Raw genomic sequence first — 23,495 nt, 5'->3', positions numbered from 1 at the left:
ACATTAGGCCACCCAGCCAAGACTGGGAGACATAGCAGATCTACCTAATACACAGAAACAAAGACATAGAGGCAGCCAATATGAGGAAACAAAGGAACATGGCCCAATTGAAAGAACAGGAAAAAAATTCCAGAAAAATAAATATATGAAATGGAGGCAAGTAACCTACCAGATATAGAGTCCAAAACACTGGTTATAAGGATAGTTAATGAACTTAGGGGAAGAACGGATGAACTTAGAACTTAAACAAAGAGATAGCAAGCATGAAAAAGGACATAGAAATCATAAAAAAAAGAAACAAGAAACAGTCAGAAATGAAGAATATAATAACTGAAATGAAGAATAACCTAGAAGGAATCAATAGCAGATTAGATGAAGCAGAGTATCGAATAAGAGATTTAGAAGACAAACATGCAGAAAACACTGAATTGCAACATCAAAAAGAAAAAAGAATTTTTAAAAAAATGAGGATCAACATCAAGTGTAACAACATTAGCATCACAGGGGTCACAGAAGGAAAAGAGAGACAGCAACAGATTAAGAACCTATCTGAAGAAACAATGACTGAAAAGTTTCCTAATCTGGTGAAGGAAATAGACATACAAGTCTAGGAAGCATAGAGAGTTCCAAACAAGATGAACCCAAATAGGCCCACACCAAGACACATCATAATTACAATGGCAAAGGTAAAAGACAAAGAGAGAATCTTAATAACAACAACAGAAAAGCAGCTAGTTACTTACAAGGGAGCTCCCATAAGACTATCAGCTGATTTTTCAACAGAAACTTTGTAGGCCACAAGGGATTGGCACAAAATATTCAAGGTGATAAAAAGTAAGGACCTACAAACCAAGACTACTCTACCCAGAAGGGTTATCAATTAAAATTGAAAAAGCTAAAGGAATTCATCACCACCAAGCCAACATTACAAGAAATGTTAAAGGGATTTCTTTAAAAAGAAGGAGGAGGGGGTGAGGGGAAGGAGGAGGAGAAAGAACATAAATATGAATAATGAAACGGCAATAACTATATTCCCATCAATAAGCACTTTAAATGTAATGGATTAAATGTCCCAATCAAAAGACATAGGGTGGCTGAATGGATAAGAAAACAAGACCCCTACGTATGCTGTCTACAAGAGACCCACTTCAGATTGAAAAACACACAGAGACTGAAATTAAAGGGATCGAAAAAGGTATTTCATGCTAATGAAAATGGGAAAAAAAGCTGGGGTAGCAATACATATATCAGACAAAATAGACTTTAAAACAAAGGTTATATATAATAAGAGACAAAGGATATTACATAATGATAAAGGGATCAATCCAACTAGAGTATATAACTCTGGTAAATATTTATGCACCTAACATAAAAGCACCTAAATACATAAAGCAAATATTGACCAACATAAAGGGAGAGACTGATAATAATACAGCCACAGTAGGAGATTTAACACTTCATTAACACCAATGGACAGATCTTCCAGACAGAAAATCAACAAGGAAACAGCAACCTTAAATGACATACTAGGCCAGATAGATTTAATTGATATTTTTAAAGCGTTTCACCCCTAGGCAGCAAAATACATTCTTTTCAAGTGCACATAGAACACTTTCCAAGATAGACCACATGTTAGGCCACAAAATAAGTCTCAATAAATTTAAGAAGGTTGAAATCATATCAAGTGTCTTCTCTGACCACAGTGCTATGAAACTAGAACTCAATTACAAGAAACACACACAAACACATGGAGATTAAATAACATGCTACTAAACAATGAATTGGTTAACACTGAGATCAAGGAAGAAATCAAATGACACCTTGAAGCAAATGAAAATGAAAATACAATGATTCAAAATCTCTGAAAGGAGACCTAAGAGGGAAATTCATAGCAATACAATCCTACCTCAAAGAACAAGAAAAATCTCAAATAAACAATCTAACTTGACACTTAAAAAAACTAGAAAAAGAACAGCAAACAAAGCCCAAAGTAAGTAGTAAGAAGGAAATAATAAAGATTAGAGAGGAAATAAATGAAATAGAGTCTAAAGAAACGATATAAAAGATAAATGAAACCAAGAGCTGGTTCTTTGAAAAAGATAAGCAAAATTGATAAACCTTTAACCAGATTCATCAAGATAAAAAAGAGGACCCAAATAAGTAAAATCATAAGTGAAAGAGAAGTGACAACAAACACAACAGAAATACAAAGGATTATAAGAAAATACTACAAGCAATTATATGCCAACAAACTGGACAATCTGGAAGAAATGGATAAATTCCTAGAAACATACAATCTTCCAAGACTGAGTCAAGAAGAAACAGAAAACCTGCATCGACTGATTATTACTAACAAAATCGAATCAGTAATCAAAAAACTCCCAACAAGCAAAAGTCCTGGACCGGATGGGTTCACAGGTGAATTTTACCAAACATGCAAAAAGGAATTAACACCTATTCTTCTCAAACTATTCCAAAAAATTCAGGAGGAGGGAAGGTTCCCAAGTTCATTTTACAAGACCACCATTACCCTGATTCCAAAAGCAGACAAAATGGAACAGAATAGAGAGCCCAGAAATAAGCCCACACCTATATGGTCAGTTAATGTCTGACAAAGGAGGCAAGAACATACAGTGGGGTAAAGACAGTCTACTCAATAAATGGTTCTGGGAAAACTGGATATATGCAAAAAAAAAAAAAAAATGAAACTGGACCACCTTCTTACAACATATACAAGAAGAAACTCAAAATGGGTTAGAGACTTAAATGTAAAACCCGAAACCATAAACTCCTACAAGAAAATATAGGCAGTATACTCTGACATTGCTCTAAGTAATATTTTTTTCTGATATCTCTCCTTGGCAAGGGAAACAAAAGGAAAAAAAAAAACACAAATGGGACTACATCAAACTAAAAAGTTTTTGCACAGCAAAGGAAACCAACAACAAAATAAAAAGACAGCCTACTTAATGGGAAAATATATTCTCCAATGATACATCTGATAAGGGGTCAATATTCAAAATTTAAAAAATTTCATACCAAAATAATTAAAAACATCAAGCAACTCAACTAAAAATGGGCAGAGAACCTGAATAGACATTTCTCCAAAGATGACATACACGTGGCCAATAGACATGTGAAAAGGTGCTCAATGTCACTAATCATCAGAGAAATGGAAATTAAAACCACAATGAGATATCATCTCACACCTCTCAGAATTGCTATCGTTAATAAATCAAAAAACAAGCGTTGGCAAGGATGTAGAGAAAAGGGAACCCTCGTGCATTGTTGGTGGGATTGCAAATTGGTGCAGCCACTATGGAAAACAGTTTAGAGTTTCCTCGAAAAATTAAAAATAGAAATAACTTATGACCCAGCAATTCCACTTCCGGATATTTATTCGAAGAAACTCAAAACACTAATTAGAAAAGATATATGCACCCCATGTTCATTGCAGCGCTGTTTACAATAGGCAAGATATGGAAGGAACCTAAATATCCACCAACAGATGATTATATATATAGGTACCTATATACAATAGAATATTACTTGGCTATAAAAAAAAATGAAATCTTACCATTTGCAACAACATGGATGGATCTAGAGGGTATTATATTAAATAAAATAAGTCAGACAGAGAAAGACAAATACCATCTGATCTTACTCATATGTGGAATGTAAAGGACAATATACAAGAAAAAACAAAACAGAAACAAACTCTTATTAGATACAGAGCACATACTGATGGTTGCTGGATGGAAAGAGGGTTGGGGGTATGGGTGGAAAAAGGTGAAGGGATTAAGAGGTACAAATTGATAGTTACGAAATAGTCATGGGGATATAAAGTACAGCACAGGGAATATAGTCAATAATATTGTAATAACTACGTATAGTGCCAGGTCGGTACTCGACTAATGGGGTGATCACTTCATCAATTATACAAATGTCTAACTGCTAATTATGCTGTACACCTGAAATTAATAGAAAATAATATTGCATGCCAACCGTAATTGAAAAATAAATTTTAAAAAAATATACATATTTTCAAGGCTACTAATAAGATTCAAGTATGTGTGAGTAAACTGCTGTAAGCATACACAGCATATCAGCACTTAAATATATAGTATTAAATACAGTGTGTGTAGATATATATAAATCTGAGAGCTTCTTTGCAGTACAGTGGAAGCTTGTTATCAGGAAGCCCAAAGGAGAATAGAAAAAAAAAATACTGAAAAGATTTATTCAGGAAAACTTTTATTCAGAAAACTTGAGCTGATTTCCCTAGCCCACAGCTAAATGAAACATGCAAGGAGACTTGAATAAAAGATAATATTGCTCTATCCATTTGCAGAAGACTAACGGAACTTCCAAATTCAAAGAGTTTGAAATTAAAAATGCTGCATAGTTTTCAGGAACCTGACCTATTTTAAAGCCACCAAAAATACAAGCCTACATGAATAAAAGCCTGTCTGGCGCATTTACAGGCAATATCACAAAAGCATTCTTGCCTATCAAGCCATAAAAGGAAGGAACTGCACACAGGAAATTGCCCTGCCCCAGCCATAGGCCACTCCTCCCTTCCTCTGCACAAGTTCTATAAGCAGAAGCAAATGCTATCTGTTAGATTAACCAAGAAGCCACAGAGGTTGACAGAACACTGGTGGCTGACATCCGTTTTATTACTGTTTTACTAAATATTTAAGATAGTTGCCTTCATTATTTTGAACTAACATTTTCTTGATAATTTTACCTACAATTTTAAATAACACTTGTTTAACCTGTAGTTTTTTTTAATGACAATTTAAAGCAGTCTGAAATTGCAATTTACAGATGAATTGTGAGTTAGAGATTAAGGAAACTAACATACTTGGTCCAAACAATGAAAACAAAAAATAATTCAGAGTTAGTTGGCCTAGTTTACCATTTTCCAATGGTTTCAACACACACACACACACACACACACACACACACACACACTAACAACTTTTAAATAATACTGTTCTGAATATAATTTTTTGTATATTCAGTAGACCACTCAGGTTGAATAATTAATATGTCCATTATCATCAGTTCCAATTAACCATCTTAATATTCAGGTATACGAAAGTATTAATTAACACAGCATTTTGATAAGTAACAGAATTTAAGGTACATAAAATTCCTAATTTCTTACATAAACTTGGACTAACGGGTGTGATTTCTAGGGGTCTGCACCTACTGATAGAAATTAGATGCAAAAAAAATTACTTGTTTTCTTAAAGGAAAGACACTGATAGTCACTTTTCAACTTTTAATAGTCAAACACAGGAAACAAATTTTTAAAACACAAACTATTCAAAAAGTTAATCAACCTGTAAACAAAACTATAGGAATAAACTTCATTGATAATAAAAAAATGAATAGTAAAACAATGAGGTATTTTCACCAACTAAATTTCTAAGTCTTTAATGGTTATACCCAATATGCAAAGGTATGTGACAGTGGAGATTGCACATAATGCCAAATTTAGTGAAAACTGGCTTACATATGGTGATATACTCCAAGACCCTAAAAGAATGTTGGCTTGTTTTAAATCTATTAATCCCACTTCTGAAAATCTAGACCAAAAAAATCTACAAAAAGATACACTTACAATGTAGAAAGTTGCTTGTCACATCATGAAAAATTTTGAAAGAAATCTAAAATGTTAAACAAACAATGGTATGCCCTCTAAATGGAATATTATTTGGTCATCTAGGTAGCAAAAAAGGCAAAACATATATATGTAGGCAAGTCAAAAAAGGTTCACAAAACTACATTGCAATTATACCTAAGTAAGTAGTTCAGGTTTAGAGTGATGTAATTGCAGGGAATTTTCCCTACTTTTCTTCTATATTGTGGTTATGCCACTTTTTAAATTGAATTAAATTTTTTTTAATTGAATTCAGTAAATTATCTCTTTTGCAAACTAGATATTTAAACTATATTTAATCATTTCCCAAACCATATACCGCTCCTCCCCGCCATAAAAATATCCTCCCCTCCACTCTCTTCCTGCTGTCCGTATTCCCTCACCAACTTGGCCTGCCTCGGCTAGCCATCCTTGATCTCTCACTCGCCCCAGGTTTTAGCCTGGTCCCCCAACACCCACACCAGAAGGCAGGGAGTCATTCACCTTAGTATCCCCAACTCTTAGAACAAAGCCTCATGTATGACAAGGGCTGGAAAAACACTTGTTGAATGAATTAATAATTATCCAAATTTGGTACATATTGCATACTTTTCCCAATTATTTATTGCTCATCTGTCCCCTATTTTAATCTAGGTATTCATTTTTTCTTCTTCTTCTTCTCCTTCTCCTTCTTTTTTTTGTATTTTCCAGAGCCCTCTACAGTGCTGGGTAGAGCTCATCTGAGCTAAATAAATATTTACTGGACCAATGAATGCTTAACTACATATCTCAAAAATGAGAAATTCATTTGCTTTAGATAGGTTCTTCCTGTAAAATGCAAATCACATACTAGGAGGAAAGGAAAAAAAAAACCTCATCCTCATACTCACTCCTTCCAATGAATTATCCTAACAAATCATCAGATGAACAACCATCTGAGTGTTACTGAGCCAAGGAAGGATTAAAGTGTCAAACTGGGTGGGAAGGAGGGAGGACAAGCAGACAAAAGTGGGAGCAGCCTTCAGCTCTTCAGGGGAGGAAACACAATGGCTCAGAAAATGTTGTGGAAGGCCACACAACTTCCCTGCCTAGAGCCACCGGCCATTCCTAAGTGCTGAAAATGGCAAGCAATGTCCTGACACCTTCATCAGCATGACTTCCCCTTCAGTCCTCACCACAACTATGTTAGGCGGGGTGTTATGAATTCGGTTTTAAAGATGAAAAAACAGAAGTGTGGATGAGTTCAATAACTTGCTCAAGACATACAACTAACAAGTGGCTTCAAGGCCGAGCCTGTGGCTCTGCTGAAGTCATTGCTGTCAGCCACTTCCCCAGACAGACAATGGCTTCCTTGTAATTAGTAGTAGGCTTAGAGGTAGAATGTAACTACTAAGCCCTTAAGTGCAGTCTACAGGATAAAGAGCAGACACAGAGATGATTAGAAAGTCTACAAACTTTAGCCTTGTCATCTCTAATTCAGACATGACATCTGGTTCAGGCCAAACCCAGTTAATCCATAATTAGACCCCTTATTTAGGAACATGAGGACTTAACAAGTGGGTTAAGAAAAATACAGTGTGGTTGCCACCTCTGTTTAAGCATCCTCCACAAATCAAAAAATAAAAATTCTTAGGTCTTTAACTCTGAACTGAATTTTCTGAGCTGGACCATCACACTTACTGTAACTTCTCATACATATTATTTTCCAACCCTTCAGTCACCATGGCCTGATCCAAATTCTCCTTGACCTCTTTATCAAAGATGTATGAACAGAAAACAATACAGTAACTAGTGAGGATCTGGTCTTTAAGCATGTGGCAACAACCAAATTAATTCATGCTTATAATTTCTTAAAGCCATCTTCTTCAAACTCCTATAAGAGTATTTGGGATGCTATGATGATCCAAGCATCCTAACACTAACACTAACACCTTTTCCTAACACTAAAATTGCACCAAGTATTATCTTGGAAGGGAAACAGCTTTCTGGTAAAGTTGGTTTCTTCTTAAACTCTGAGCCCTCCATCTCCAGGAGCACGACATCACAGCTTAGGGATAAAGACTGCTTCATGAGGAGCGTCTTCCCTGAAACGTGTGCCTGTCATCTGTTCGGTGTTTCTGCTGTGATCTCCAGTGGCCATAGCACTCCATCAGCTCTGGCTTCAGGATAAGCCACAGAGAAAGGTTTGTGGATTTCCTACTGAGCATTACAGTCCATATATTATCTCCTTTTTGACACTCATGACAGCTCTATGAGATAAAACGTAAAAAGCCTGTCTCCCACTTAGAGATAAGGAAATAGAAATACAAAAGGTACTGTGACACTGAAAGTCATGATCTAACGGAGAAACCACAAGCCAAGCCCTGACTCTGTAGGTGCATGTTTGCCACAAAATGTTACATTCAGAGGCAAGGTATAATATGATAGCTGCACTTTATGAATGTACCTAACACCACTGAACTGTACACTTAAAAATGGTTAACTCATCATAAGAAAAAAAGATTGTAACTATGTATGGTGACAGATGTTAACAAGACTTTATATTTTATGTTTAATTGTTTTCAGAATTTTCCTCTGAAGTTACCTTCCTTCTTTCTTTCATATTTTGTCATTCCATTATTCATTCATTCAATAGATATTTATGGAGTAACTACTATGTGCTGGGCACAGTTCTAAACTGACGCTCAGGGTTCAATACTGAAATAGTTCCATAGTTCATAGCCTGGAGTACCCCACCACCTCCACACTGGCCACCTCCTCTCTTCCCTGGGACACCCCCACCCTGGACTTCCCCATGATTCAGCACAGCCGGAAGGCTCCATTGTGGCCAGCTTCCAGTTGGTGAATGCCTGAGCCTAAAACCGTGTTAAATATTTTATCGCTTCTTAGACACAGCAATGAATGAAACAGACAACTAACTCTCTAGTCTAGGAAAGAGATAATAAGCAAGTAAATACATAAATGAATCAGATAATTTTAACTAGAGTGCTGCAAGAAAATAAGACAGCAAAGGGCTAGAGGGTGACTGGAGGTGGAGGGAGCAGAGAAAAACTTGAGAGAAAGTCTCTCTGAGGAGGTAACATTAGAAGGTACCAGAAATGTAAAGCTCTGAGGTAAAACATTCCTCACAAAGAGATCAGAAATTAGTAAGACCTTCTGGTAGGAATGAGCTTGGAATTTCCATGGTTAGAAGGCCAGTGTGATGGGGGAGCGTCTTGAGCAAGGAGATGACAGAGTTAGGCAGAGCCAGATCAGGGAGGATCTTAATGGCATTGGTAAGGAGGTTGAATTTTATTCCAAGAACAGTGAACATCATTAGACAGGTTTGAAACAGGACAATGACATGACCTAATTTATATTTATGAAAGATTACTCTGACAATTGTGTAGCAAGTGGATTAAAGGGAAGCAAGAGTGCGAAGAGACAACGTATGAAGCTGTGATGGTCATTAGAAAAACAATGACAGTGGCTTGGACTAGGTGATAGCAATAAAGATGGAAAGAAGTATTCTGACTCAATATATATTTTACAAATAGAGCTGAACAAACTTACGATGAGTATAATGTGGGAAGAGCAAACAAGAAGAATCAAAATGATAATTATCCTTTGATTTAGCAAGTCCCTGATGGTAGTTCATTTATTAAAAAGGCAAGGACTGGGGGAATAAATACGTTTGTGGGGAGAAGGAATAAAAAGTTTTTTTTTATTAAAAAATTATGCAAAGTTTTGCCACAATAAACGTGTGATATCATTTAGATCTGTAATATGGAGCTATCAAATGGGCAGTTGGACATGTGATCTTGATATAAGGTAGACCAGGAAACCCTGGTATTATCTAAATTTTACAAAGGAAAAGACTAAAGCTCACAGAAAAAGGCTTGTCTTAGTACAAAATAGTTTTCATTATTCAGTGCCCGTTGATAGAGGGTTGATTCCACATTTAAAAATGAGAAACACTTTCACCGTTAAGGACTTCTCTCCAAAAAACCACTTGTCCCATATAGGCTATATGGTGCTTCAAAGGTTACGGTCTTTTGTATTCAAGAAGATTCCCCCAGGAGATTCTGACTTATCCAAATAGCAACATTTAATATATATATAATAACTGAGATGTATGTATAACGCACAGTATTGGCTGTCTTCTGACAAGATGTGTCAACAATTAAATGCATACACACAATATGAAGTAAGGTAGAAACTTCTCCTTAAGGAAAGATTATAATTCTTGGTGTTCATATTAATTAAGTGTTGTGTCAAAAACCCTTGTGGGGAACACATTACCAAATCAGGAAAGAAAATCAACTGGGAAATGTCCAACACAAGAATAATTAGTTTATACGGCTCCTCAGGACGGTACTAACATGCCAGACAAGGTGGTGTGGCCCTCAGCACTTTATCCACGCCAAGACTGCTTGTCCTTCCTTTGGTTTTTTTAAAGTGGTGGAAACTTCTGCATTAGAAGACACATTTTATTCCAAACTCAATGCACCTATTATAACTAAACTTCCTTTCAAAATTCTAGAGGTGCCATACAGAAATTAAGGACAGGCATTGAAAAGGAAAGAAGAAAGAGAATGGACAAGGGAGAAGAGGAGGAGAGGAAAGGAGAGAGCTGATGACCTCTTCTTGATGGCAGTCTGTTATGACAAAGGACTCATGAATAACATGCTCAGCAGCACAGCAGCACAAAATTCCGCAGGAAAGACACGCTTGTTGACGAGGCTTGAGTCTAGAGGTTATTCCAAGCTTTCGATATTTTAAACGTAGTGTCAATTATCAGTTTCAAACGATTAGTGATTGTCAACATAAAGTGAAAAGGAAGAATGCCTGCTTAATTCAGCTTACCAGCACTTCACTGAACCTTCATGCCAATAGCCAGCTTTTCGTGTCTGCTCCTAAAATAAAAGCAATAGCCTGGCTGGCGCTACAAATAATCCTATTCTCCTCAGAATTGGAAGGAAACTTAGAGGTCATTATATCCAACCCTCTCATTTTACAGATAAGGAAACTAAATAAAGCTAAGAGAGATAAAGTGGCTGACCCATCATCCCAGAGCCACTTCAGCGAAAAAGTGTTTTTCTGATTCTTAGTCATGATTCTTGTACTATATAACCATTCTGAGTACAGAGAGTGAGAAAGAAAAGTACCACAAGGGATGGGCCTTTACTGGAGGCAGCCACATCAAGGGAAGAAAAGGTGGGCAAAGCTGGGCATCTGTGTCTTAGAAACCAGGCCTGGGGTTGCAGTCTAGCTGACAGCCTGCCCCTATTCACAGCCTACACTCTGCAACAGATGACAGTCTTTCCAAAAACACGCTGGGCTTTTTCCTCCACAGCTTTTGGTTTCATGTGGCAAAGTTTGATGTCTAGTAGTCAGTCCCTCCTTCCATCAGGGTCTTCAGAGGAGGCCTTTGAAAAGATACTCAGCAGTCTGCTTCCAGGCTTTTGAGCAGCATACCTTCCCCAAGGATGAAAGGAAATGACACCTCTCTCCCCTGCCATAAACCGACATATTCTTAACTGGATTATTATACTCATCCCTAAAAAGTATTATAGGTTGCAAGTGAGTTTTAGCCCTGATGGCTTCTGCTTTCCATGTTTTTTTGACCAATCCCAGTACATATAGAAAATTCTAGAAAGTCACACCAAAACTCTGTAGCACATTCTTGTGGGACTCATATTTACCTTTTATTGTATATGGAGAACAAAATTTCTAATCAAAATTATTTTCACAAAGTCTTATCTAGTTATTAGGGAAGTTGTAATTATATGCAGGTTTTATATTCGGTTTGCCTATTACAAACACTTGTATAGATGAATAAATATAAAAATAATGACTGATAAAAATAAAAATAATAGTAATAATCCTTTCCCAAGGGATAGGATTTCCTTTTATCCAAAAGGATTTCCTTTTATCCCAAAACAGGAACACCTCAACAGTGTTTTAAAATCTTCAAATATAGACACAGCAGGGTCTCCCTTGTCCAGGAAGTCCTGCCCACACCTTCCTCTCCTCCCCACCCCCATTCCTACAGGAGGAACCCAGGCAGGAGGCAGTTGATGACACACCATGTGACCACAAACTTTTGACCCTCACACCCTCAGCAGCTGCCTACAAACTCTCCAAATGACCCCAGCCAATTGAGGACAGGTGGCCAGGTGCCTGGGCAGTGGGGCCCCTGCACTTGTGGCCTGACCTGCCCCTCACTCACCTCCATGCCTCCCTCCTCCCACCCTGATTCATCCCTTGCACACTCGTGCCCTGATCCATACAGTCCCTTGCTGGGGGAGAGAGGGGAATCTTCATAGATAGAGGGTGCCGAAAACTTGTATACACATTTTAAGAAAGAAAAACTATATTGAAATCGTTATATTCAATATATACCAATAACAAAAGATGAATATAAGTCACATTTGACTTCTGCAATTACAAGAGGTGCTCAAAGTGGTTACCATCAGCATCCAGACACTTCTGATTATGGCGAACTACTGCTTCATTGACCAGTGTCCACTTGTGAACCAAAGTGTCCACTTGTATACATTTTTTTGGCACCCCTGTATGTATTCTTTCCCGGAAATATCTATTCTGGGTTTATTTTTTAGAACACCTATACAACTGTGGAATCCAAGCTACACACTGTGGCTCTGCGATTCTGTCATCAGCTAATAGAAAATAAAAACAGAGTATTTTAGCACATCGATACTAGTCCATACTTTCCATTCCAGATCAATTCCCAAGTTGCTAATAATCTTCACCATCTCCCAATTCCACTGAAAAAGTGGCCTAGATTTTATGTAACAGTGTTAGCAGTTCATTGTTCTGACAATAGAAAAAATTATGCAAAAATTACTTACGGCATAAGCACCTATCAAAAACGCTGCATTTGCTCTTTTTCGTTGATCAAAACAGGTGTAGTGCACTATTTTCTTTCTTGATAAACTGTATGACTAGAAAGAGAGAATAAAAAGAGTTAGTGTAACCACAGAGACAATGTTGATATATACAGAAGATAAAAATCATCTCTTAACTTTCAAAGATTTCTCACAACCAGTGAGATTTAACAACTTTAATTTCCATGGCATTTGTACGTAAGTATTTGGGGGGTGGAGGGTTACTAGCTCAGACTTTTTACAGCCCAATCATGATGTAAGAATGGATAACATAACAAATATGTTTCTTGCCAAGAAAGGAGACTGATAACAGTAGGAAATAGTTAAGTTCTTAGCATCTTTATTATCAGGAACCATTTTTGAAGATTTACTCTCGATCTTATATGTATGTAAAATCCTTTCTTTTTTTTTTCATTTCCTACATACCACACATATTCCCATAAAAGTAACCTATATTTTTCATATTATACAGTTTGTTTTTAAATGTGTCAACCAGTCCATTTTCCTCTTTAAAAAAATTTAAATTCCTGTATTAACTAGAGCACCAATATTAATATTTTCTTTCTAGAATGTTCTATAAAAAGCCGCTTTTAATGACCTAAAAATAAATGGTTAATGAAAAAAGATGAACCATCAAAAGGATTATATCAGCAAACATCTTAATACAATAGCCATATATTAAACTCATGGATTCAGACAAACAGTTATTAAGCACCAGCTATGTGCCTAGCAATACGCAACATGCTCAAGTATTCACCTAAATCCAAAATAAGTAACATGGTATGTTGTGTACATGCTAAACAGGAAAAGAGGTGTACAAATAAAACGATCTGTTGAAATGAAATCAAAATATTAATCAAAAACTCAAACATAAAACAAAGAGCACACTGATGTAATTCAATAAAATCCACTCAATTTCCTCATATTTCCAAAGTTACAGTATTTTAACAAATGGTTTTCACAATGCAGACACATAATTACATTGTAATATTTATCTATAAAAACATACTGATGGTAAAAGCAACTTGTTATACCTTATACGTTGACCACAACCCACAGAATATCTGCTTTTAGAGTCCCCTTAACTGAGTTCATTATATATCTTTCTTTACTCTGCTATTTTCTCTGTAAGGAAAAGAAACTCTTCTAACTTAGAAGTCCATTCTAAGATGGAACTATAACATTCTGGCTTTAACATGTAACCATAGGAACGTAGCTACATGTATCCCAGCAATAAGTCAAGAAACCCTCACCACCCCAAGTCAGGCATTTTCTTTGATAACCAAGAATCCCATGTCCTGAAAATGGCATTGCTTTTTAACATTGAATTTTGAAAAATGTTGTTTGCCTCAAAGCAGGTGTCTTATAACCAAAGTCCTTATTTCCAGGCAGGCTTACTAAAATACCCTATACAATAAAAATTTTATAAGTGCATTTTATTCAATTCAGGTCAGTTGAGTTAATACAATGAAGTTATCTAAAGACTTCAAGGTAACTATTGATCGTGCTGACACTTGTCTCCCTGCTTTCTCCATTTTGCGCTACTGTCTGCTGGACATTTCCTTATTTTATTTTATTTGTTTGTGTGGTTTTGCCACTTATTATTCTCCATCAGTAAGATATGTTTGATTTACTGGAAGGAGAGTCAAGGCTCTTCAGACCTAAGCATCTTTTACGGCCTCTGAATCCCAAACACCTGAAAACTGCCTTCCACCAGCCAGGTCCCCATAAACATGAGTCAGAATGAACATAAGGACTCAGCAATTCTGGTTCCCAAACTCCCACTATTGACATTTCCTGGTTCCCTGAGGGGAAGAAAACATCAACAATCTATCTTGACGTTTGGATTATCTGGTTTGATGCTCTTTTCCACTAAGAATTTAGGTTTCATAACGACTATTGCTATCATTTAATAATGTGGAATTAAATTTATTTTACAAATCCACTTGCCAAAAGTGACAAACGCATATTGCTGTTCTTACATCACCAATGGTCTTTTATTGTTTGTTTTGAATTTTTCTCACTTAATCCAAAATATATGGAATACAGAGATTATCTCAGATAGAAACTACGAAACTGGAAGACAGAATTCTGGAAAAAACTTTATTTCCATTGTATACCTACAAATTTTTTTTTAAGTAAATATAATGCAAAGTAAACTTTAAGAACTTTAAAAGAATTTTTTAAACTTTAGCAGCTTTCAGAAATTACATCAGATAAAGAAATTCTTCACAAAAATCTATGTAGGCAATTTAACTATTTTAAAATATCTCCTACTGGAGGCTGCCTACAGGATGGAAACAAAACTGACTTTTTTTTTTAACATCCATCACCATACATAGTTAAAAGTATTTTTTTCTTATGATGAGAACTTTTAAGATTTACTCTAACAACTTTCAAATATACAATACAGTATTATTAACTATAGTCGCCACGTAGTACATTACAATAACTGACTTTTTAATGAGAATTTTCAATCTGATTTTAAAGCTCCTACCATTTACCTTGCTTAGATGTTTTTAAAATTCAAGAGTTTTTCTCAGTTAAGTCTCAAAAGCACTACAGTCAAGAAATGATATTCTGCTTAGTGAAGCTTGGCCGATATCTCTTAGGTCAGACAGAGAGTTGGGTTCTCACTCAAGGAATCAAAGGGAACGATAACAGAGAAAAAACTTATGCATTACTGCCCTTGTCCTAACTCCCCTCCTGACACAGAGGCCTCCCTCTTATGCATCACCCTGCCCTGGTCTTACACCAGCAATGCTGTTCAACAGCATTCTGGTACTGGAATGAAAAATTTCAGGCATAACAAAACATTTTGCCAATTGTTTAGCTGATGCTTTATATGAGTGGGTTGATGTACACACTTAATGTTTTCTCCTTTCAAATACTAAACACGTCCCTCTCTTTAAAAAACTTAAAACTACCTTATTACATATCAAAGCACCCTAGAAGAAACAATACCATACACTGATGACTATAGAGGAACATTTGTCTTATCCTTTGAGATCTTTCATGGAAAAACTTGACCATGCAGGAAAGAAAGGTACAGTCTGCAGACAATAGTTGTCTAGTTTATGAGTCAGCCGATATTTTCTTAGATTCTGCCCTAATCCTAGGGATGTTTATGCCTCCAAACTGGACATCTGCCTATTCCTCACTCTGGCCTGTCTTCTCTGTGGTCCAGTATTGCGACCAAACCCTTCAAGGAGAGCAACCGCAAACTTACACCATCACCTCTAGCTTTCAGCAAGCCACCTGCTCTGTTACAGATTCTTTTTGCTTTACATGACAAGCTCAAAGATTACAAAAACACTGTGTACAATAGCAAAGTAGATTTAGAAATTGGTAAAACAAATACAATCTTAAAAATAAAAGGGAGGACATAACAGAAGGAAAACCAAGACCCCTGGACTATTTTGCCTGCTTTGCAGCAAGACTGCACACGACACCTTACAATCATAAGCTGCAGTCACTACCCACACTGTATTTTGGATTTCTAGCTGGAAACTGGGAGTGTATAGCCTTCTGAACATTCTTATGTCAAAACAACCAGGAACAAAACAGCAATAATAACAGCAACAGTAACAGCTAACATTTATTGGTCACCTTCTACCTTCCATCATTTCCCAAAGCAATAGGAACAGTGCCAGAGGTATCCAGTTTGACCAGACACAGAGTGACTCACAAACCAGAGGCCCTGGGCAAAGCTGAAATATAATGAGCATGCTGTGTCTCTCTTTTACCAAGAGAACATAAGCCCAGAGTCAGACAGGGCCGGACTTACCACACTTGGCCAATATCTTATACGTCACATCACAGAGAGTTGAATTCTCTCATAAATGTGGTAGACAGGAGAAATCCAGAACTCTCTCACTGAGGTGGATAATTTGTATAAATCTCAATTATAAGGACATAAAAAGTTTCATCATTCAAAATTTAAGTAATTCTCAAGTTGAATTTGTCAATATCATTGAAATTTTTCAGAAATAAAAACAAACCAAATATTAATCTAAATTATATTTTATTATTGTATTATAGTTCATCTTTTTAACAGACTAGTTCAGAGTCATCTGGGTGCGGAGAGAGGGAGGTTATTAAATACAGATTGCTGAGCTCCATAACCCAGAGTTTCTGATTCAGAGGGGCAGGACCTGAGAATTTGCGTTTCTAACAAATTCCTTAGCAATGCTGATAATCTGGTCCAGGGACCACACACTGAAATCCACCACGCTAAGATATTACTAAATTTTGGAGAGGAGCTGCATAAAATGTGACTGGTTCCAACCCCTGGACATGTTCTATATGGATCCTAAAACACTGTCCATTTGGTCAAAAGACATTTAAATTTCTTAGGAACTCCAAATCATGACATATGCCTTTTAAGAACATGTTACAAAAAACACATTTCCCCAGATTTCCTCAGAAAACTTTATTACAATTTGTAAATTCTTGCATTCCAGGTGATAACACATTAGGAACAAGTTCCTTTAATGATTCAATAACTAAGTTGTCTTAAATAGCGACATTCCAGAGGTTCTACATTCAAAGGCCCTCAGGGGCCTAGAATTTGAAGTGGGTCAGCTGGCAAACTGGAAACACATGGCCATCCACAGCAGACCAAGCTCCAACCTGCTGTTCCCATGTAGGACTCTGGGCCCATAATCAAATACTGTAATATTGAACAGAAGCCACAAATCCAGAATTTAATGAAAACTTTTATAAAATGCAGATGTTGACCATGAATTCAAAAATTTTAAACAGCATTCAGGCTCCCCAAAACAGGTCTGTGGACTGAAGGCAGCCCACAGGAAACTAGTTAGCTGAATCTGAGTGCTGGGTACAGTGGCTGAAACAAGTCCTATTGATTCTATCGGCATGAATGAAGCAGCTGTTGTGTGTCAAAGCAGTGTTGAGCAATGTGGTAACGAGGGGAGCCGAGTGGAACCCAAGTCTCTAGCCTCAAAAGCAGGCAGAGTCTAATGAATATTCGATGCTACACAAGTGGAAAACACTGGCAAAGGCTTATCACAAACAGAAGAGAATAATTACGTAGGGATGCAGTAACAACACAGTAAGGACCAATGGGATGATCTTAATTACAGGTACACTACTTGTTTAATTTCACAAGATAAAAAAACAGTAGCTGAAAGATGGCATTTCGTACTGAATATCAATTAACATAATCAAACTTATAGAAATTTCCAGGCCTGTATTGTTTACCTGAGTGAGAGTCAAAATTTTACCATTCTTACATAAGTCATGACAGATGTGTAATATGACATATAAATATTTAGTGGTACTTGTAAACCAAAGTACAATGACTGCTATGATAGAACAATACAAATTAAGAAGAGGATATTGACCCCAGACACACATTTTCTAGCTCGGAAAGCTATGTGCAAGGTTGCATTCTAGTGGGATCACTCCTTGTGAAAAACAAGCCACTGGACACCTCAGGGAGAAAGAAAATGATGACGTGCTACACAATCACCAATATGGTGACATACACAAATCATGCACTTGTTCAGCTTAGGTCAAGATACCACAAACTACTTCACCATTCAAAACTAAAAGGTGAGGCAACGAAGCTCAAAGCGCCCAAAGAAGTAGTAATAAAAAATGAAAACAAAAGAGTTAATGGCCAGTTTAAAGAAACTGATGTTTCAGCAGTCTTTCAGTTAAATTGTTTGCCATGCTTAAAAGTAAATTCTTCAAGTTATTTGGTAAGAACACTGCATTTCATTAAGCTGTGTGACAGCCAGGTTGAGCAAGGAAGACAATGCAACCTGGATAACATGCTCTTTAATTTAAAAAAAAAATAGAGCCCATGCGCTTCCTTAAACAAGCAAGCTCTATCATGGTGGTGCTCAGATTAAGCAGATTACAGCACAGGGACCATGGTGACCAAGGCATCATTCTCTTACAGGTGACTAGGCTAGCCCAGTAATGGCCACAGCAACCAGCATCCCCATAGCAATTAGTGGTCATTTCACTACAAAAGCGATAAAATGAACAGGTCTTCCTGTGAGCAGCCATAACCTCTACATGTTTTACCTCCAGCTTTCCCAGGAAAGGGATATTCTTGAAAATTTTCTTTGGCTGTACACAAAACAAAATATGGTTTATATTTTCATTTAGAGCTAAAACAAAACAAGTTGAATAGTTTCTTTAGAAAGAAAAAAGTGTCTCCGTATGGTCCATTTTGTTTCAAACCCAGCATGTTTTGTTAATGAAACAGCACGTGAGCAAAGTAGAAGTCACAATGTCTGAGAAAAGTGGCTCATCATTATTTGATCATGCTGATAAAACAGCCGAAAGCATTTGGGGGTTCTCTATAAAAGGGGTTCTTCTTGCCTGAGGACTTCTGAGTGGCTATAAGGACTCCCTGCCTTGCAAACTCTAGGTATGCTCCCCCCCATAAAAATTAACACTGCGTTAGAACCCCTGACACCTCTTTAAACTACGTGAACTGTCTCCAGAATGTAGCTTGCTTCTTTTTCCCCCCAAAGCCCATGAACCTGAAACAGAAGATAACCTCATGAAGCAATCTCGACATGTCTTTGTAGGTACAATAAGAGGGTGGTCTGATCATTATATCAAAAGAGTTCTTGTGTACAACCACCTGATACCGTGGTCGGTGCCCGGTTACCAAGCAGGATTACTGCACTGACTTCATTCAGCAACAAGGACATCCTCTGAGCCCCCACCACCTGCCAGGTACTTCAGTGCTTTCATACAATCCTCCATTTCACCATGCCCTCCTTCCTTCTCCTTTTACCCTGAAAGGGCTATGTGGAATGTTTTGTACATTTTAAATTACATTTCCATCAATATTCTTTTAGACCTTTTAAAATAGTCCTCAAGATTACTGTAATGGTCCTGTTGATTCATCAGAGCAGGTATTTAAAAAAAAAAAAAAATCACTGCCCTAGAAAATGTCCCCTTTTTTCAGTAATACTCTTAGATTATTTCCCGCCCCCCCCAGACTAGGGTTTTATTTTTCTCTGAGGAAAAGTGAAATCAACAGTTAAAACTGTATCAACTATTTCAGAAAAAGCTGGTTGAATCATTATGTTTACGAAATTTTCAGATTATTGAATCAGTAATTGAAAGATTTTCTTAAATGATTAAGAAAGAAGAAGGTATTCTGTTTGAAGAAGGTATTCTGTTTTTTTAAGTACTACTTCTTTGTCTTTTGTTAGTACAGTCTTCTCTTTCAGAAGCCTTTATATTCTAGCCCAATGTTCTTAGCACTGCCTGTGCTAAGAATCCCTTTGAGAACCTGTTAAAAAGTTATGAATCCTCACTGAAGAAAAATGTAAATATATACAAAATTTGACTTATAATTTCAGGAATTTATAGATCCCTTGAAATATCAGATTAAGAACTGCTGATCTAGTCTATCAATCATTATGATATTTTACATTAAAAAACATACAAAGTTTACAAATTGTTCTCACTTCAATAAATCTTCCTTCTTTTGACTCCTTCCCTGATTACAGTAATGACTGACCAGAAACAGCAAACTGCATACCTCTTATACTTAAACTTTTTAAAGTATAGTGTAAAATAAGAAACAAGTTTTTATTAGTGATGACGATTTCTATTTTTGGTTTTTTAATCTAAGCAGATGTTTAATGGATAATTTTCCATTCTAATCAATATAATTAAAATGACGGCCATTGGGAACAAAATGCCTACTGACATAGACACACACAGACAAAAAAATAGCAATACATCACCACCTCAAATCTTCAACTTGAAAAACTATTTTTTGACATATAAAAAATAAATTTGGGTTTGGAATAGAATGCACTGCAAAATATTACCTATCTAAATAAGGCATCAAATAAAGGGGGGGAAATCACAAAAATCTTATTGGAAGACATAAAAAATTTCCAAAGTAGAAAATAAAATATGCCTAAAGGAGCTAGGAAACCACATAGGAGAATTCTAGAAAGTTGTTATTGGTTAAAATAATGCCAAATTAATCAGAGAAGTAAAGGAGTTTGAGGACCAAGTAAATGCCATCAGATTTGTTATTTAAAATGTTATTAGAGTAATTACAGTAGAGTAAGGAAAGCAAAAGTGAGATAGCAAAGAATTAAGAAATCAGTGCCTATAAAGGATGTAAACCTCTAGAGGCAAAAGGATAAAAAGAGGACCTATAGGTCAAAGGGATCATGATAAGGTCTGTGCATTTGGTAGGCACTGGGGACACAAAATTATAAGACATGCCTTCATCTTTTAGGAGCTCACAGTCTAGTGAGAAAGACAGAGGCAAACAGGTAGTAATCATAATTCATCCGTAAAGGAGATCTGCACAGAGAATTATGGGAAAACAAAGGAGGTACCTCCAACCATGTCCAGACAGACAAAGATAAGCTTCCTAGAAGTGATGGTGCCTGAACAGGACTCAAAGAACGAGGAGTCATTAAACCAGAGGGGAAGGGCATTCCAGTGAGACTGGGTGTCACAGCAATTGTGTGGAGCAGTGGTGTGGTTTGTGGCAAAGTGCAAGGCTGGGAGTGGCAGAGGTACTGCAATCTTTAGTGAATCAGTAAGTTTTGCATGAAGTCATACACTGGGAAAGCCGTCAAGGGTGGGAGTTGTCAAGGCACATAAGACAAAAGATATGTCAGCGAGGTGCCCAAAGGTCTTACAATGAATAACCGTGGGCTACAGGCAAGAGACATCAGCAGAGAGGCAATGGACTGAGAGGGAGACTGAAGGTCTAGAGATTACAGGAGGGTGAGGGCGAGAGACAGAATGTGGGAGGCAGGTAACAAAAAAGAGTACATTCAAAGCAGGAAAGAAAGCCTGGATTCTGGGTTCCTGGAAGCAAAGCAGCTGGAGTGGCAGTAACGGTCACTGGTGCAAAAAAGGAAGAGGAGCCTTGAGGCCACGATGGGACAAGGTGAAGTCAGGCAGGCAGTGCTGAAAGTGAGCATGGGAAGATGATAGGCCAGAGGTTGCAGCAACCACCAAAGATAGAGAGAAGGAGCATGAAGAATACAGTCAAGAGCCTTGAAATCTAGCCGGAATTTATCCTGCAGCCTTGGTCAAGTCACATGCCTCTGCTGTGCCTCCCTTGATGCACCTATAAAATCAGGAGTCTGGACTACATGGTCATTTGAATTCCTAAAATTATATCAGACAGCTTTCTCATATAGAAACGATAGCTATGAGGCTGAGGATGTGTTCATAAACTTTGATGAACTGTATTGTATTTCCTGTCAGAATCCACAAATGTTATATATTAGTAACTTTCTTCTGTACAAGGCTTTAAAATTTATAAAGGTCTTCTCCATATACTTTCTAATGTAATCCTAACCACCTCTCCATGAGAGCTCTATAATCCCTGTATTGCAGATGAAGAAACTGAGATTTCCACAAGGCGGAAGCAATTGCAGCTTTAAGTTGGTAAAGTCACTCTTTTTCTCCTTATATAAAGATTCTATAATACTTGGTATGCTTTGAGATAACCCAGGATTTACTAACATTTAGGTTTTGAAAAGGTATTCCTTCAGCAGGTAACAGGGTGCCCCATAATTGTACTAAATTTTAAAATGTCAGTCCAGGCATCCAATAGATTACCTGATCATTTATAAATACAAACAAATCAAAATAAGCCCATGTATCCACTTACTCAAACTGTTCAGCATAGAATATGGTAGAAATATAGTCTTATTCAATCCATCTACTCTTGTATAATTTCTATAAGTAGAACACTGAGTCAGACCAAAAACTTTATTTTCCTAATGATGATTCCTTTCTCTTCAATCACGCCAGATAGTAGTCAGCTCCCAAACTGTTAATTATAATACCCAGTTCATACCAACTACATACTAACGGGACTAATCAAGAGAACAATGAAATTCCTAAGTCCTCCAAAGGAAGAAATGGGTTTCAATTATTCATCAATTATCCTTTCCTTGTTAATTCATCCATTAAAAGTCCATTTTATATTTTTCCATGAAATCCTCTTTAGGATATGATGTGCTTCCTTGGTGATTACAAAAATTTCAACTCTACTTTCTAAACTATGGGTAGTAGCTTGTTTTCTGAAAAATGCAGATTGGTTTAGTGAAAGGAATTTATACACATCTTTTCAAGTCAGACAATATTTTACAAATTAATTCCTTAAAAAGTTGATTGCAACAGATCTTACACTATATTATTATTGACTAAAAAAGTCTCTTTGTATCATTCCATGACCATTTATCATTTTCAGATCAATGGCAAAAATTTGTGAATTCATAAATACAAAACATATTTTACAGGAAATTCTTCACCATAGATTGTCTTTTATATTAAAATTCAATAAAAATCAATCAGCTCGAAAGATGATCACTAAGTAGGTAATATGTACAAGGTACTACACTATGTCACACCAGGAACATTTTACCCAGCAGAAGAATAAACTACCTGAGCATTATAATTTAGCGGTTATCCTTGAGAGCATGCTGTGCAATTCACTTTTCAAACTGAAACATTATATTTAACATCCTCATCTAGAAAACTGGAAGAAAAAGAAAAATATTTCTTTCTATGCGATGAAATAAGTTTATCAAAACTAGGAACATAGATGTCACCTTTCCTCATATATGCTTAGAATTTAAGAGCAAAAAAAAAAGCCACAGGTAAAATAAAAAATATAGATGCATACTGAATGTATGACCTACATTCTGTCATAACAGGTAAAGTCCATGCTCTACTGCTGCTAGTTCATCCATCTCACTTGGCTGTTAACTCTACAGAGATAACATTCAAGAAATACACAAAAATTTCCATCTTGATCAGGCAGAAAAAGTGATGCTCCAGAGCTCTTGCTGGGCAGTGATGACTCCCCTCATCACCTGGTAACCACATCTAGAAGCTGACCTGAAGCTTTCAGAAAAATCATCCCCAGAGGGAATTTGATAGACTCATTAATGACAACCTGAAAGGAT

At 36.7% G+C, this 23,495-nt stretch overlaps 1 protein-coding gene across 2 annotated transcripts in view; it reads right to left on the bottom strand.

Moving 5' to 3' along the window:
* CDC14A (cell division cycle 14A) overlaps window positions 1-23,495 on the bottom strand; it is a 147,186-nt gene that overhangs the window by 104,854 nt on the left and 18,837 nt on the right. For both annotated transcript variants that reach the window (XM_033093974.1, XM_033093973.1), the window contains exon 4: window positions 12,505-12,597. In XM_033093974.1, coding sequence (XP_032949865.1) covers window positions 12,505-12,597 — 93 coding nt within the window. The remainder of the gene's footprint in view (window positions 1-12,504; window positions 12,598-23,495) is intronic.

The sequence above is a fragment of the Rhinolophus ferrumequinum genome, chromosome 22, assembly GCF_004115265.2.
Source record: "Rhinolophus ferrumequinum isolate MPI-CBG mRhiFer1 chromosome 22, mRhiFer1_v1.p, whole genome shotgun sequence".
Classification (NCBI taxonomy): domain Eukaryota; kingdom Metazoa; phylum Chordata; class Mammalia; order Chiroptera; family Rhinolophidae; genus Rhinolophus; species Rhinolophus ferrumequinum.
The sequence above is the reverse complement of the archived record's forward strand: the minus strand, read 5'-3'. Positions and strand labels throughout refer to the sequence as shown.